General features: G+C 43.4%; 1 protein-coding gene and 1 pseudogene across 2 annotated transcripts; one reads left to right on the top strand and one right to left on the bottom strand.

Annotated features, from left to right (window-relative positions):
• Window positions 1–318: 318 nt before the first annotated feature.
• LOC136525951 (aluminum-activated malate transporter 9-like) lies at window positions 319–5,460 on the top strand (annotated as a pseudogene).
• A 183-nt stretch (window positions 5,461–5,643) lies between these two features.
• Window positions 5,644–9,902, bottom strand: LOC136527902 (aspartyl protease APCB1-like). Of its 2 annotated transcripts, XM_066520762.1 has the most exons (10): window positions 9,304–9,901; window positions 9,201–9,273; window positions 8,196–8,313; window positions 7,769–7,980; window positions 7,419–7,658; window positions 6,775–6,919; window positions 6,621–6,703; window positions 6,444–6,555; window positions 6,259–6,331; window positions 5,644–6,175 (listed from the first exon to the last, which is right to left on the bottom strand). In XM_066520762.1, exons 1-10 carry the CDS (start codon window positions 9,716–9,718, stop codon window positions 6,033–6,035), a joined length of 1,614 nt encoding a protein of 537 aa, XP_066376859.1. In that variant the 5' UTR covers window positions 9,719–9,901; the 3' UTR covers window positions 5,644–6,032. The 2 variants fall into 2 exon arrangements, with proteins under 2 accessions (XP_066376859.1, XP_066376858.1); XM_066520761.1 differs by having other exon boundaries at window positions 9,201–9,902.
• Between the last annotated feature and the right edge of the window lie 4,890 nt (window positions 9,903–14,792).

The following is a 14,792-nucleotide window of genomic DNA, read 5'->3' as shown; positions in this document are numbered from 1 at the left end:
AGTGACAAAAGTGACATTAGGTTATACGAAGTCAGCCAGTAGCAATAATGCTCAGTTCATTTTATTATGGAGGCCTTGTTTAGATCACCTCCAAATTCCAAGTTTTTTCACTCTTTCTCCATCACATCAATTTTTAGCCGCTTGCATGGAGCATTAAATGTAGATAAAAAAAAATAACTAATTACACAGTTTAGTTAGAAATCACGAGATGAATCTTTTGAGCTTAGTTAGTCCACGACTGGACAATATTTACCAAATAAGACGAAAGTGCTACTATTCATCGGTTTAAAATTTTTTGCAATCTAAAACATGGCCGGAGTTACAAAAACCGCGGTGGATGTTCCAAAGAGCCATCCCATCGGTCTGCAAAACCAAATGAGATGGGCCATATTTCCAGGTTTCCAAGAAATCAAAGAGCCCAAGCCCGAAAACTGCGTAACGGGAAGGGAAGGAAAAAAAAAACAGTAGAAAACCCACCGGGCTGACGGCCGCAGCGCCGACAGCCCACGGAACTGCAGCAGAAACCGCCGAGTCATAGCAATAGCAACGCGAGCAGATCTCGTCGTCTACAAAGTACGAACACGCCGCGGTGTCGCAATCACGATAAGCAGACAGAGCAGCGCACTGCACTCTTCTCTGCAAGCTGCACATCCTCCCTCCCTCCCGGACACGGCAGAACCCGAGCGCCCAGAGCAAACAATCCCAGTGCGATGCTTCCGTATCGCCTGCAGGCCCCACCGGCGGATCCATCCCCCCGTAAGGCCGTAACCGTAACCTTCCGCCGACCGCTTCCATGGCCGTGGCCTCGGCCGCGCTGCCGCCAACGCCAACACCGGCGGCGCCGCCGGCGAGGCTGGGGTCGCTGTGGTCGACGCTGGAGGACCAGCGCGGGGCGGCGGTCCCGCTGCTCTCCTCGGCCTGGACCCTGCCGACCACCTCCCAGCCCGGGGACGGGGAGGAGCAGCGGCCCAAGGAGGGCCTGCTCCGCCGGGCCGGCGGCGCTGTGGCCCGCTGGTGGGGGGCGGCGTGCGGCGCGGTGGCGGAGCTGTGGGCGTTCGCGCGGGCCGACCCGCGGAAGCCCGTGTTCGCGGGCAAGGTCGCGCTCGCGCTCGCGCTCATCTCGCTGCTCGTCTTCCTCCGGGAGCCCCGCGACAACGTCAGCCACTCCGTCTGGGCAATCCTCACCGTCGTCGTCGTCTTCGAGTTCAGCATCGGTGCGCTCCGCCTTCGACTTTCCCTGGGTTTACTTGCGTTCAATTCAAGGTGTCATCTTTGCTATGGCCCGGTTCCTCTACTGTTCGGTCTTGATTGAAATTCCTTCGTTTGTCGAATCTCGAGTCTCTTGCGTGCCTTCATCTTCTGATGGGATCTTTGTGGCTGCTGCCCTTGTCTCTGTTCCGACGCGTCAGTTCTTGGAGCATGGCCATATATACAGTACTCCTTCCCATGTTCATCTGATCTGCGGATCAGCAACGAACTACCGTTGCATTCAAGATCACTCAGGCAGTCGGGCCTGCCAGCTTAAAAATGTAATTATGAGATCTCTTCTTTTGGGCAATGATACTAGAGATGTTAGGTTTGTACTCCCAGCAATGCACAACACGGGTCCACTTTTAGGTGACCGAGTGAATCAGTTGTTCCGTGCAGAGACAGGAAAACTCGTCTTCCATTAGCCCCATCTGCTGAACGTGGCCCCCTGCTTTTGGCATTGTCGAAGACCTGGTGATTGAGCGGCTTTTGACATTGCTGAAGATCGGGTGGTAGATGGATTAAGAAATGGTGCTTGCCTAGTTTATGCTGTTGGCTGGCATATTTTATTTCGAGCCTGTGTGCAGTGGGATGTGTAACTTTATTAAAACTATATTTACAATGGTGATGGACCACAACTTCTTAAAGTTTAGGCCAGATGCTTCTTGAGACGTCTTCAAAGTCCAAACTATCATACCGTAAAATTTAAGCCGGTCACAATTGCTTATTAAACTATGGGTTTCATCAAATTTATTTGGAAACCCTTTTTGTGTAGGTCGCTCAGAGAATAATGGCTACTCAAATGGACAAAACAAATAAAATTTGGAAGAAAAAAGTAAGATTGGTTGTTAAATGTTGTAGGTATTGTTTCTGTGATGCAGAAAGTTAAAAAACATAGATAATTCCTTTTTTTTATTTGCCACTAAGGAAGCTGTTCTTTCTTATACCTTTCTTTTTTGTCACTGGTCTTTAAGGTGCTTGCTTTTTTTTTAATTATTTGATTAGCACTGCTACTTAGACCCTTAGATGGAAAATTTTCAACTTGGAAAAGATGGGTCCAGTGGCTGGTGCAACAACAACAACAACAACAACAACAAAGCCTTGAAGTCCCAAACAAGTTGGGGTAGGCTAGAGTTGAAACCCAGCAGAAGCAATCAAGGTTCAGGCACGTGAATAGCTGTCTTCCAAGCACTCCTATCTAAGGCTAAGTCTTTGGGTATATTCCATCCTTTCAAGTCTCCTTTTATTGCCTCTACCCAAGTCAACTTCGGTCTTCCTCTGCCTCTCTTCACGTTACTATCATGGCTTAGGATTCCACTACGCACCGGTGCCTATGGAGGTCTCCGTTGGACATGTCCAAACCATCTCAACCGGTGTTGGACAAGTTTTTCTTCAATTGGTACTACCCCTAATCTATCACGTATATCATCGTTCCGAACTCGATCACTTCTTGTATGACCGCAAATCCAATGCAACATACGCATTTCCGTGACATTTATCTGTTGAACATGTCGTCTTTTCGTAGGCCAACATTCTGCACCATACAACATAGCAGGTCTAATCGCCGTCCTATAAAACTTGCCTTTTAGCTTCTGTGGTACCCTTTTGTCACATAGGACACCAGATGCTTGCCGCCACTTCATCCACCCTGCTTTGATTCTATGGCTAACATCTTCATCAATATCTCCGTCTCTCTGTAGCATTGATCCTAAATATCGAAAGGTATCCTTCTTAGGCACTACTTGACCTTCCAAACTAATACCTTCCTCCTCCCGAATAGTAGTGCCGAAGTCACATCTCATATACTCAGTTTTAGTTCTACTGAGTCTAAAACTTTTGGACTCCAAAGTCTCCCGCCATAACTCCAGTTTCTGATTCACTCATGTTCGGCTTTCATCAACTAGCACTACATCGTCCGCGAAAAGCATACACCAAGGGATGTCCCCTTGTATGTCCCTTGTGACCTCATCCATCACTAAGGCAAACAAATAAGGGCTCAAAGCTGACCCTTGATGTAGTCCTATCCTAATCGGGAAGTCATCCGTGTCTCCATCACTTGTTCGAACTTTAGTCACAACATTGTTGTACATGTCCTTAATGAGCCTGACGTACTTCGTTGGGACTTTATGTTTGTCCAAAGCCCACCACATAACATTCCTTGGTATTTTATCATAAGCCTTCTCCAAGTCAATAAAAACCATGTGTAGGTCCTTCTTCTTCTCCCTATACCGCTCCATAACTTGTCTTATTAAGAAAATTGCTTCTATGGTTGACCTTCCGGGCATGAAACAAGTCCAGTGGCTGGTGCACACCGGCAAATTCATTTTTCCATATTCTGTAATTGATTTGCATCAGTGTTGATGCAGGTGCAACCTTAAGCAAAGGGTTTAATCAGGGATTGGGGACACTAACTGCAGGAGCTTTTGCTCTAGCAGTTGCAGAATTGTCCAAACATCTGGGAAAACTGGAGGAAGTGATTCTTATAACAAGTATCCTTATTGTTGGTGAGCACTTACATTCTGAGAGCAATCAATTTTTTTTTCTCATTGGGCCTATGAATATATCTAAAGTGTAATTCTCGTTGTTTATATTGGTAGCCTTTGTCACAACCTTGACAAAGCTGCATCCGATGATGAAGCCGTATGAGTATGGATTCCGTGTGTTCTTGTTGACATTCTGTTATGTTATGGTCTCTGGGTACAACACTGGGAAATTCACTGATACGTACAAGCAGATTTATATTGATTGCTATTGGTGCTGCTGTCAGATTTAATTTCTAGTGTGTTTTCAGCTTGGTTTTGCTATATGGGAGCCACCCCATGGCCCTTACAAAACAATGAACTATCCTTGAAGGAGTTTCACCAAAGTTGGAGCATTGAGGCACTGTTCCTTTGCAGTCATGGCATTACATGGTTGCATTCTTTCAGAAATTCAGGTTTGTCCATTTAATGTCAACAACAACTGTTGAGACTCTGCATCTTTTTTTTCTAAACAAATATATTATTGACATTAGGCACCACCAAAAAAAAAGGGTGTACGCAGCGCAGAGAGCTCCCGCTCTGTGTGGGGTCTGGGGAAGGGTGTCAGTGGCAAGCCTTACCCTCGCCTGTGCAATGCAAGGAGACTGTGACTTGAACCCGGGACCTTTCGGTCACAGGCGGTAAGACTCTACCGCTTGCACCAGGCACCACCAGAAAGCATAAGGGTATTTGCTGCAGAGATTAAAAGAGTGGGACAGGAAGGAGCTAAAGTGTTGCGCGAGCTTGGAAGCAGAGTTAAGACAATGACCAAGCTGAGTTCAGGTATTCTGTTCGAAGTTCACATGGCAGCTGAAGAGTTGCAAAAAAAGATTGATGAGAAGTCATATCTTCTGGTGAACACTGAAAGATGGGATGCTAGCAAGCAAGTTCAAGGAATCAAAGAAGTTTTAAATGGCACCCGTGCTGTGGAAAAGGAAAACAAGAACAAAGAAAACAAGAATGATGTCACCAGTGCTGTGGAAAAAGAAAACAAAGCCAAAGAAAACAACAATGGCGGGGTGGAACCTACCATAGTTGATCAAACTTTAGTGCATCAGTCAAAGAGCTTTGTTGCAAATTCATTTCTGAGCAGATTTGATTCAGCATCAACAATTGACGGTTTTAAGCCACTACTGTCTTGGCCTGCTCGTAGATCATTCCATCCAAACATACCACTTGAATACGAGGATTCCCAAACATATGAAAGTGCAAGTGCCTTGTCCTTGGCTACATTTGCATCACTTCTGATTGAATTTGTTGCCAGACTACAGAATGTTGTTAATGCATTTGATGAGTTGAGTGAGAAGGCTAACTTTAAGGATCCTGTGGAGGAGCCTACTGCAGTTAGCACAGGTGATGTTAGGTTTTTCGATAAAATACGGAAAATGGTAGGATTCTAGAGTTGACACTGATGACAACCTGCAAGGCTTCAGTTTCAGATGACCATGCAATCCTGTTTTGGCATCTAGTTTCTGTTTTTAAAATTAATTTGGGGGTACGGAATGTACACTAAACTTGTAAATGTGCAATCAGATGATTGCAAGCTGTATTGCTGGAGTTCAGTTTACAGCCACAGAAATCATCAATATGGTAAAATGCTGATCTATGCATCTGTTCTATTGTGTTTTCAGCGACTTGTAAATAATGTTACACCTGGCTGATTGCACGTATGTATATTGCGTGAAGGGTTCAAAGTATATTTTGTGAATTGCCTGTTTTTTATTCTTTTTTGCACTCACCAGAAAATTTGATATTGGTTTTTGTATCACTGTGATTTCTTGTTCTTTGTTAGTTTTGGTTGTCTTTAATGTATATATCGATTAAAGTTGCGTAGACTGTCTTGCGAATTAGAATCCTTATCACAGTATTCCATCAATCAGAAAACTGTTGATGAAACTGAATACCAATCAGAAATATCAGAAGTGTCAATGAAATACAACTGCTATCGATTATGCTTCCCCACTTTAATCTCTAAAACATAGCAAACATGGTCAGCTAAATACCACAACTGCTATCGATTATGCTTCTTTTGACTATGTACAGGCAGCGGGAATACAAAGTACAATATGTTAGCTATGCTTATCTACCTTTCCTTTCTATTTCCCCGTCTTGTAACCGTTTTTCTATCCCGTAGTTACATTTCCTCCACACGATTGTAGCCAAGGAAGAGGAGGGTTCCATGGCAGTTTCAGAATTCAGACGAAGGATTCACGTCTGTAAGAACAAGCATGGTCAGCTGATTTCACAGTAGCATCTTTGTAGTATTTACAGAACTTGGTTGTGCAACGCTCGTCGCAGGAAGGAAGGAAATCTGCTTTGTCTGCGAGGGTTGGTGCAGTCTGAATCGATCCACCCGACCTCATTCTCATCATTGTCATAAGCAATCAATTTTCCACGAAGAGAAACATCTGCAACAAATATGAGATAAGGATAAATTTAGCAGGAATAGATTGGGCAATCGAAATTTGTCAAGAAAATGACCACTGAATACCTCCGACTATTATTACTGAATCATAACCAATCGTTGTTCCATCGAGCACCCCCAGGCAGACATTGCCCTTATCCTGAAATGAATCCCAGGAAAACCATGATGTTTTAGGTGTACTACTGTACTTCAAATAGGAAATGGAGTATACAGTATTAATCAGATGTAAGAAACATCACATGGGAACCTACACTGATGATCAAGTAATCTTCAGGACGAATGTTGAAGGTTCTGGAGAAGAAAAATCGTTTCTCGAATTCCAGACTCAAGGGCTTGAAAAAATGTTTCACATCATCCACAGATCTGAAAAAATGCCTGTCAATTTAGCAAAAAAGACATATTCAATTAAGAGATTTCGATCATGTTACCTCACTGGAAAATCAGCTTTCATGCAGAAAGGAAGTGTTTTGTCTGAGTCATCTTGTACAAGTCGTGGGGATGCAGCCTTCAGCTGTTAAATTAAAAGAAAACATAAGAATTGACCTGTTTTATGATTACATCTATAGAAGAATTGACACTCACCGAAGATATCAATTTTATAAGCGCCTCATTTGGGAAATGTGTATATGTGGACCCACTGTCAAAGATCACATGAGTCAACTTCCCTTGCACATTGAGCTGCTGATCCCCATGGTTTACCTGCTGGACTTGGGCTCTGCGTATATCACTGAAGCTCACAAGAAAGGGAAAGTTTCAGTTATATGGCCTAACTTTTATTATTTCAACTTTATATAACAGCATATTCATGTGCAATTTTATTTCACAGGAAAGGGGCCACGTAGAAGAGTTCCTGGTATGCTGTAGGAACTTGTGCTACTCGGCTGGTGTGCTCAGGCTAAAAAAAGGCATTTCTTCCACCTGCTTTTGGCAACTAAATATTTGTGATTTGAGTAGAGACATAGCATGCAGGTCAGTTTCATGGCATTTCCTGAAGCATGTGGTGACAGTGTGATATTAGGGAGAGAGTAATGAGCTATAGAAAAGCAGTTGAGTAATTTTTCCCCTTTATGGTTTCAGTCTCAGAGAGTGACAAGAAATGGTAAGATTGCTGAGGATATGTTGCAAACACAGCATATCGCATTGGCTAAAAATGGTGCATGACATCCAAGGAAAGAATGATAGCCACACGAACTGAAATAATTTTCCATAAGACAGAGGCAACTTACTCTGCTGGACCATCTCGGATAGGGACCCAAGTCATTCCCCATCTGGGAAGGTAATCATCACCAAGAAACAAATAACCACCACCACTGGGATCTCTCGTCATACAGTGACCGAAAGCATTGGAGATAATACCTCGGCTGGCTAGCTGTGTAGGAAGGCTTAGTGCCTGGTTGCTCAGACCGAGAATTCCATCAGTATTTTCTAGTCTGTTCAAAAGAATTCCTTGCTGATCGTATCCACACCTGTATGCGATGGACAAATGGCAGTTAGTTTCTTAGACAATGTGCTAACAACAATCATCATTATACATACATGTCATGACGTTATCAGTTATTGGAAGGCTGACTCATACCCAAACACAATGTCTGCATTTTCCCTTTCACCATCTTCACTGATGAACTGCATATTATCCCTTACATGAACGCCCATAGAGGAGCTTCCGTCAGCATAACTGATATCATAGTCGCACTGATTTGGGTTGTCATGTTGGGCTCCTTCACAAAGTTGATCACTGGCAGGAACTAGATTCGTCCGTGCAGGGGGCCTATATAAAGGGTGAGCTCCCTGTAACAAGATTGAATAATGTTTATTACAGAATCCAGTGAACTTGGGACAATCCAGCTAATCATGAAAAAGAAGAGCTTCAAATGGGGACTTTGAACCCATGACTTGAGCCCCTCAACCACTAAGCCACATGGAATTTTCCACTAATTATTAATTAAGATCATCAGGCAACGACATTGTAGTAAAACGGAGCATGTAGCTGAAATGGTGTGTACCTTTGCACAGCTTGTGCATGGCGCGTCGCACTGGATCCATGTTGTATGGCTGCCAGTATCAACATCAAGAAAATAAGGCCTTGGAGGATTGCCCAAAGAGACAGTAGTGTAGTACATCCTGCAAGGGTAAGGGCATTAACATTTAGAAGGAAAATAATGCGATGTTAACAAGGCCTACCGACAATTGGATGTATAAACAAGAAAGACTATCTATCATCAAATAGTTATTCTATGTCCGTTTGTTGGGACGAGTGTTGACTTCGAAGCCAGCAAAGCAGTATCGCTCTAATTTATTCGAAAGCGCACTGTTAACCCAAAATTTAAAGACAGTTGTATATCTGAGTATAGACAACTTCGAGAGCGTAGACCCTACTGAATGATGAAATCCCAAATGATTGAGAGAGTTACGGTTCCGTATGATGGCCAAACGTACTTCCAATTCTGTGAAGGAACGAACGACTAGAGTACAAACTCTGCAACTAGCACTAAAACAAATGACAGTTCCAACTACTCCCCGAAAACAAACAGCAGAGCGATTATGAGGCGGCGAACTCAAAATCTGAATGGAGGTGGAGCCCCTGAAACATGGTATAGCCAACTGAATGGAAAAGGGAGACATGACAACAGACTCGAAATCATGCAAAAGTGTACAGAAATGGGCGCAATTATGAGGCGGCGAACTCAAAATCACCGAAAATTGTGCAGAAGTGTCCGCGATTAGGAGCCGACAAACTCAAAATAATCGGAAAATGTCAAGGAGTGTCCGCGAACGAGAGAGCCGATAAACCCAAGGACCAACAAGGCATACTACAAGAGCCGCATTGAACGAGAAAGAAGGCAGCTCCCCTTTTCCCCACAGAAAGCAATTAATTAACAAGAAGGAAGGAACAAATTCCTAGAAACCCAGCTTGTTCGAGAATGTAACAGCAGCAGATGGAAGAACAGATACTGTTTGTTGGACAGAATTACGGAAACCGAATTCTTGCAGAGGCTGCGGGCACGCACCCTTCCGGGAAGTGATCGTTGCCGGTGAGCGGCGGAAATAACGACGTGGAATTCTGCAGCCAGTTGTCGCCACCGCTGGCCCGCTCCCTGGCCCAGCCGCCGCGGCGTGGCTTCGGGTAGAGCGGGAGCAGGAAGGACCTGCCGCCGGCAGCGCCCTCGTCGCCGCCGCCGTCCTCCCGCGTGTCCAAGAGCCGCCAGGCCGCCGTGGCGGCGTCCCCGTCCGCGTACAGGCAGACTCTGCCCGCCACTGCCAGCGCCGCGAGCGCCACAACCGCCACCGCCGCGCGCCACAGCGAGGACGTCGCCCGCGGTGACCGCTCCTCCTCGTCCTCCCTCTCCTCCTCTGGGGCGTCGGCGTCATGAGGAGGAGAGGAGGCGGGCAACTCGTCGCGACGGTCGTTGGGGACCACGATCATAACGTACCCGTTGGGAACCCGCTGGTGGTGCGGCTTCGTCCTCCCCTCGTCCTGCTCCTCCGGTGGACCCGGCGACGACGTCACCGGCGTCGTGGCGGCCATATCGGCCGGGTGATTGCGCGCGAGAGGTAGGAGATCGAGGAGGCGGAGGAGCTGGCTGGTCGATCGCGGGAGAGAAGAGAAGAGAAGAGAAGCGGGTTGCCATCCATATATGGATCACTGGTCCGCCGGTCCGCCCCGAAGGCCAAGTCCCGACGACCCCGTCCCCGACTGCGTGTCCCGGTTTGGCCGCGAGGTGTCCAGGTGGCAGGACGGGGATTTCTTCTCAGCGCGCGATTCATCAGTTGCCAAAAGGTGGTTTGGTGCCGTTGCACTTGCTGGCTCGTCGCGCGTGCTGTGCTCGATCGTATGAGTCGCATCGTCCGTACGGTATGGATGCGCAGCACGACACGAGCACGGTGGTGTGGTGTGGCCTGTCTTTGTCGTGGCCACTTGTAAGCTGTAGCTGGCATGATCTTGGCTGGGCACGCAGGGGATACGGGATCAAACGCTGCCGTCTCTTTGGCTGGATGGTACGGCGGTGCGGTAATCCAGTCGTGGACTCGTGGGCTACCTGCGTCCGTTTCTAGATTTAATTAATGCTATATACTCCAAAAAAATATACATATATATTTAAAAAATATTAATATTTAAGATACATAATTGATATCATTGAAAATATCTTCGAATCTCGTTTTTTAATAAATTTATTTTGGAGATACAAATGTTGCACGTATTTTCTATAAATCGAGTCAAACTTTCGACACGGAAACTAAAAGCAACAGATAATTTGGGACAGATGGAGTAGGTTGTTTTCACGGCGTGACAATTATGGAATATGTACAAAGTTCTCAATAATAAGAAAGGTATATATGTATACCTTTCAAGTTGGAAATAAATGTTCTATATAGAGTCACCTTTAATTAACCAAGGGGAGAAAAAGTTATGGAAATGGATTTCTCTCCAACTATATTGTTATACATGTAAAAAATGGTATAGTAATGCCAATTCCAATTTTGACTCTATAAATGAGGTAGACAAGACCACAAATTTCCCTTTAACTCGATGCCTCCCCATTTTTCCACCAAGCCCTATTTTTGCTTCCATCGTAAATCAAATCAATATGCAGTTGTCCATTATATATAGTTTAAGAAAGTGAGAGCATAGCACAACTAGTTGGGTGAAAGGTGTGGTCATAAACCCCGACTATCCATGCATGTTCAACTCATTTTCAACTCAAATTTGGGTAATCTATTTTCTTTTTAGCGAAGAATTGTCTTTTTTTTTCTTAAGTTGGTCATATTTTTTCATTATATATTGTTTGGTGATTCATTTTTAGTCCTACAGAAGGAAAACAAAACGGATTCTTATACCCCTTTTTGTGCTCATGTCACATCAAGGTACCATAAGAATTTTTTTTTGCAAAATCGAAAGGAACAATGATAGAGTAAAGGGGTTTTCCTCCTTAGCTACCTAAAATTTGACTTATGATAATGCTTATGCTGATTTGTTGTGAGAGAAAAATAATATTCCTTCGCTGAAAAGTACTGCTGAAATAGTCCAAGCGAACAAGGCCACTTCATTATAGCGATAGAAATTTTGACTATAACGAATATGTATGTATGAGCAGGGCTACAGGGGTCTTTCCCTGTGTTTTTGCTACGTATAATTAATTTCTCTATGCAAATAATTAGGACATGTGTTCATCGTGGAGGTCCCTATTTATGAAAGAAAGTCAAAATTTTCAAGCAAACTTTCATGGACCAAAACCACTTGCATAAAAACAAAAATGGGAGAAACAAATTATTGTGGCTGCTGCTTTCATCATGCTGAATGTTGTATTTGAAGCAGCGAAGGTTCTCATGGCAACCAAAAATTAGCGAATCTTTTTTCTCCCCTTGTGAGAGGTACTTGAGAGTTCTTTACTTGGTTTGGTTGTTTGTTCTTGTAGTCTTGTGTGTCCCTATATATGCTCGTCATCACGCCTCAGTTACAGTTCCATTATGCAGCCTGTTCGGTTGGGATTATTCCCTCGTAAACGATCGTAAATTTTTAGCCGGAACAGTATTTTTCTCTCACACCAAACCAGTCAGCAGTACTTCTTCACGATCCAGCAACGAACAAGCCCAGCCAAACGAACAGGCCGCATGGCGTGTTGTTTTTTAATCACTGTACAAACACAGACACTCGTATATGTATATACTCATCTCCTATAAACGAACATATAACTTATCTCTATAAACACATCCGAAAGACTGAACCGGCAAATCTCGATATTGATGAAGTCACCGTAGGTGTATTTGGTGGCGTAAAGCCTTTATATATTGGCATTTTAATTTGTTACATATAGTTCGCAAGCTAAAATCATGACCATGTAGTAGTGCTATTACTTTTTTTTGGATTGGAAAGTCTACGCAAATTTATAAGTATAAAGTTCTAAAAGTATAATCTTTTGAAACTTATGGAGTAATCTCTATTTTATATAAAACTTTGTAATTTCGTTTTATTCATGTCAAATCGAGGCACTACACTTAGAGACCATTTGGACCCCCCTGAATTATAGTAATCAGCTAAAATAATATCTAGGTAATCTAAAAACCCAAAATTATGAGATGTACTATAATAATCCAAAAAACTACTCCCTTCAGGTTGCTAAAAGAAGTCTTTTTGGATAAAGCTGGGTCAAATATTGGAAATATAAACCATGAATAGGTTTTAAGTTGTCGAGTTTGGAAATGTGAAAACCACATTAATAGATTTGTCTTGAAACACACTTTCATAAAAATATACATATATCACTTTCCAATAAATATTTTTTGTAAAAATAAGAAGTCAAAGTTATGCTTGGAGACCATATCGCTATCCAAAACGACTTCTTTTAGCAACCTAGAGGGAGTAATAGATTATTAGATTTCTATAATTCACCTCAAAGATATTAATAGGAGACTCTAGGTCAATGGACAATAATCCAGCACTATAATTATTTATGAATACAAACAACGTGGATTAGTATAATCCATAATGCATATTATCATAATCACGTTCACAACCAAAGATTCTAATGATTCAAAACTGATTCAAATAGGCCATTAAACTATAAATTTGAGGAGAGCAGTAATACAATTATCATGGAGTGGCTCTCACCTTTGTCTCTCAAGAACTCATTATAGAAAATGTTTTCTTCCTCTATATTCTTTTGTTTCACAACCGGAGGCGGCTTCTTTGCCGAGTGCCTCAGGCACTCGGCAAAGACCGATATACACTCGACAACACTCGGCAAAGGACGCTCGGTAAACAGTTGATCGGCAAAGACCTCTTTGCCAAGTGCACTTTATCGGGCACTCGGCAAAGCCTTTGCCGAGTGCTAATCTGACACTCAGCAAAGAAAAGTCGCCGTGACGGCGAGCGCAACCGTGACGGCTGCTTTGCCGAGTGTCAAGGTCAAACACTCGGCAAAGGTCGCCTCTTTGCCGAGCGCTGTTGACTCAAACACTCGGCAAAGGTGGGCACTGTGCCGAGTGCCACTGGCAAGACACTCGGCAAACAGGCGACCTTTGCCGAGTGCCTGGCCCGTGGCACTCGGCAAATCTGTGATGTTTGCCGAGTGCAATGGCCTGTGCACTCGGCAAAGCATGTTCCCAGGCATGTTCCCAGGTCATCACTTTGCTGAGTGTCATGGCCATTGCACTTGGCAAAGTGACTGAAAACAGTCTTTTTATTTGTTTTTTACATTCCATCCAAACAAACAGAAGATATATATAACAAACATCACCAACATCACATATATATCATCAACAGCACAGATATCCAACACCACATATATATCACAAACGTCACATGTCTCACAATATATTACAAATAAGTTCACAAGTAATCCAAGTGCTCCATCATCTACAACCACAATTGCAAATAGAAGTACCATTAACAACCACAAGTATCATCACCTAGCTTCCTCATCCCACCGCCCACCATCTTTGTTCAATCACCTGCAATTACAAAGAGTAAACCAATATGCACAGATAAACAAGAAGTACTTAGAAAGAGATGCAAAATAAATAAAACGTAATTACAAAAAACATATTACATGTATTAGAAATAATCTTCATGATCGGGATTAGCTAGATCATAAGTCTTATCATCACTATCAATCATGTCAAAATAATCAACACTATCTAAATGAGCAATGTTGCCATTGTCATTGTCTAAATGTAATCGCTCAAGCATTTGTAACTCCTTCACATTTTGCACCTCATCTCCAACGTCCTCTTCAATAACCGTTTCATTGTCTACTTTCATTCTGATCGCTTTGGTTAAGTCTATCTCAAACCTCCCTTCTAGTCCCTCTTCTTGAAAGAACTCTCCGTCATATGTGTTTGGGTCTAAGTTGTAATCTTCATCGTTTGGGATAGGCACTTTACCGTGTGGCGATACCCTGTGCACAATATCCCAACCCTTAAGATGACTTTTGGTTTGACACGCATATGAGAGATAATAAACTTGCGTTGCCTGTTGGGCCACAATATAGACATCGTCTCCTGGTAAGATGGAATCCTGTCGAATTTCAACTAGCCCAAGATTAGAATATGTTCGTCTCGTTACTTTAGGATCAAACTAATGGCATTTGAATATGATGGGATTAAAAGGTTTGGAACCATGAAACTTGAGTTCGTATATTTCTTCAATTCTTCCATAATACTTGACCCCATCAACGCCGGGCGTAAAAACTCTAGAACTTGTGGTTCTTCGATTGGGCTGACTCTGCTCGTAGCTTGTTGTGTGAAAGCGATATCCATTCACGTCATAATCGGAAAATGACATGACCCTATGGCAAAGCCATCGACAACCTATCTCAACTCAGCACGCATAGACGCATCCCTCTGGCCCTGCAAGCTCAAGCAAGATACATCGTTATATTATTCACACGTACGAGTAACTTGGAATGTCAAACTAAATACGAGCTAAATTGGATGGTACCTTCCGTTTGAACCAAGAAATGAAATTGGGCATTCCATTTCCCACACCCTGTCTAAGAAGGGTATCTACCTGCTGCGGGGTAGGATCCCTTGATTGACGCTAGAATTCATGAAGAAATTCCCTGTACCAACAAGAAACAAGGGGGTTAGATGCAGAATAGTGA

This window comes from Miscanthus floridulus, chromosome 19 (assembly GCF_019320115.1).
Source record: "Miscanthus floridulus cultivar M001 chromosome 19, ASM1932011v1, whole genome shotgun sequence".
Lineage (NCBI taxonomy): Eukaryota > Viridiplantae > Streptophyta > Magnoliopsida > Poales > Poaceae > Miscanthus > Miscanthus floridulus.
This window is presented reverse-complemented; position numbering and strand designations above follow the sequence as displayed.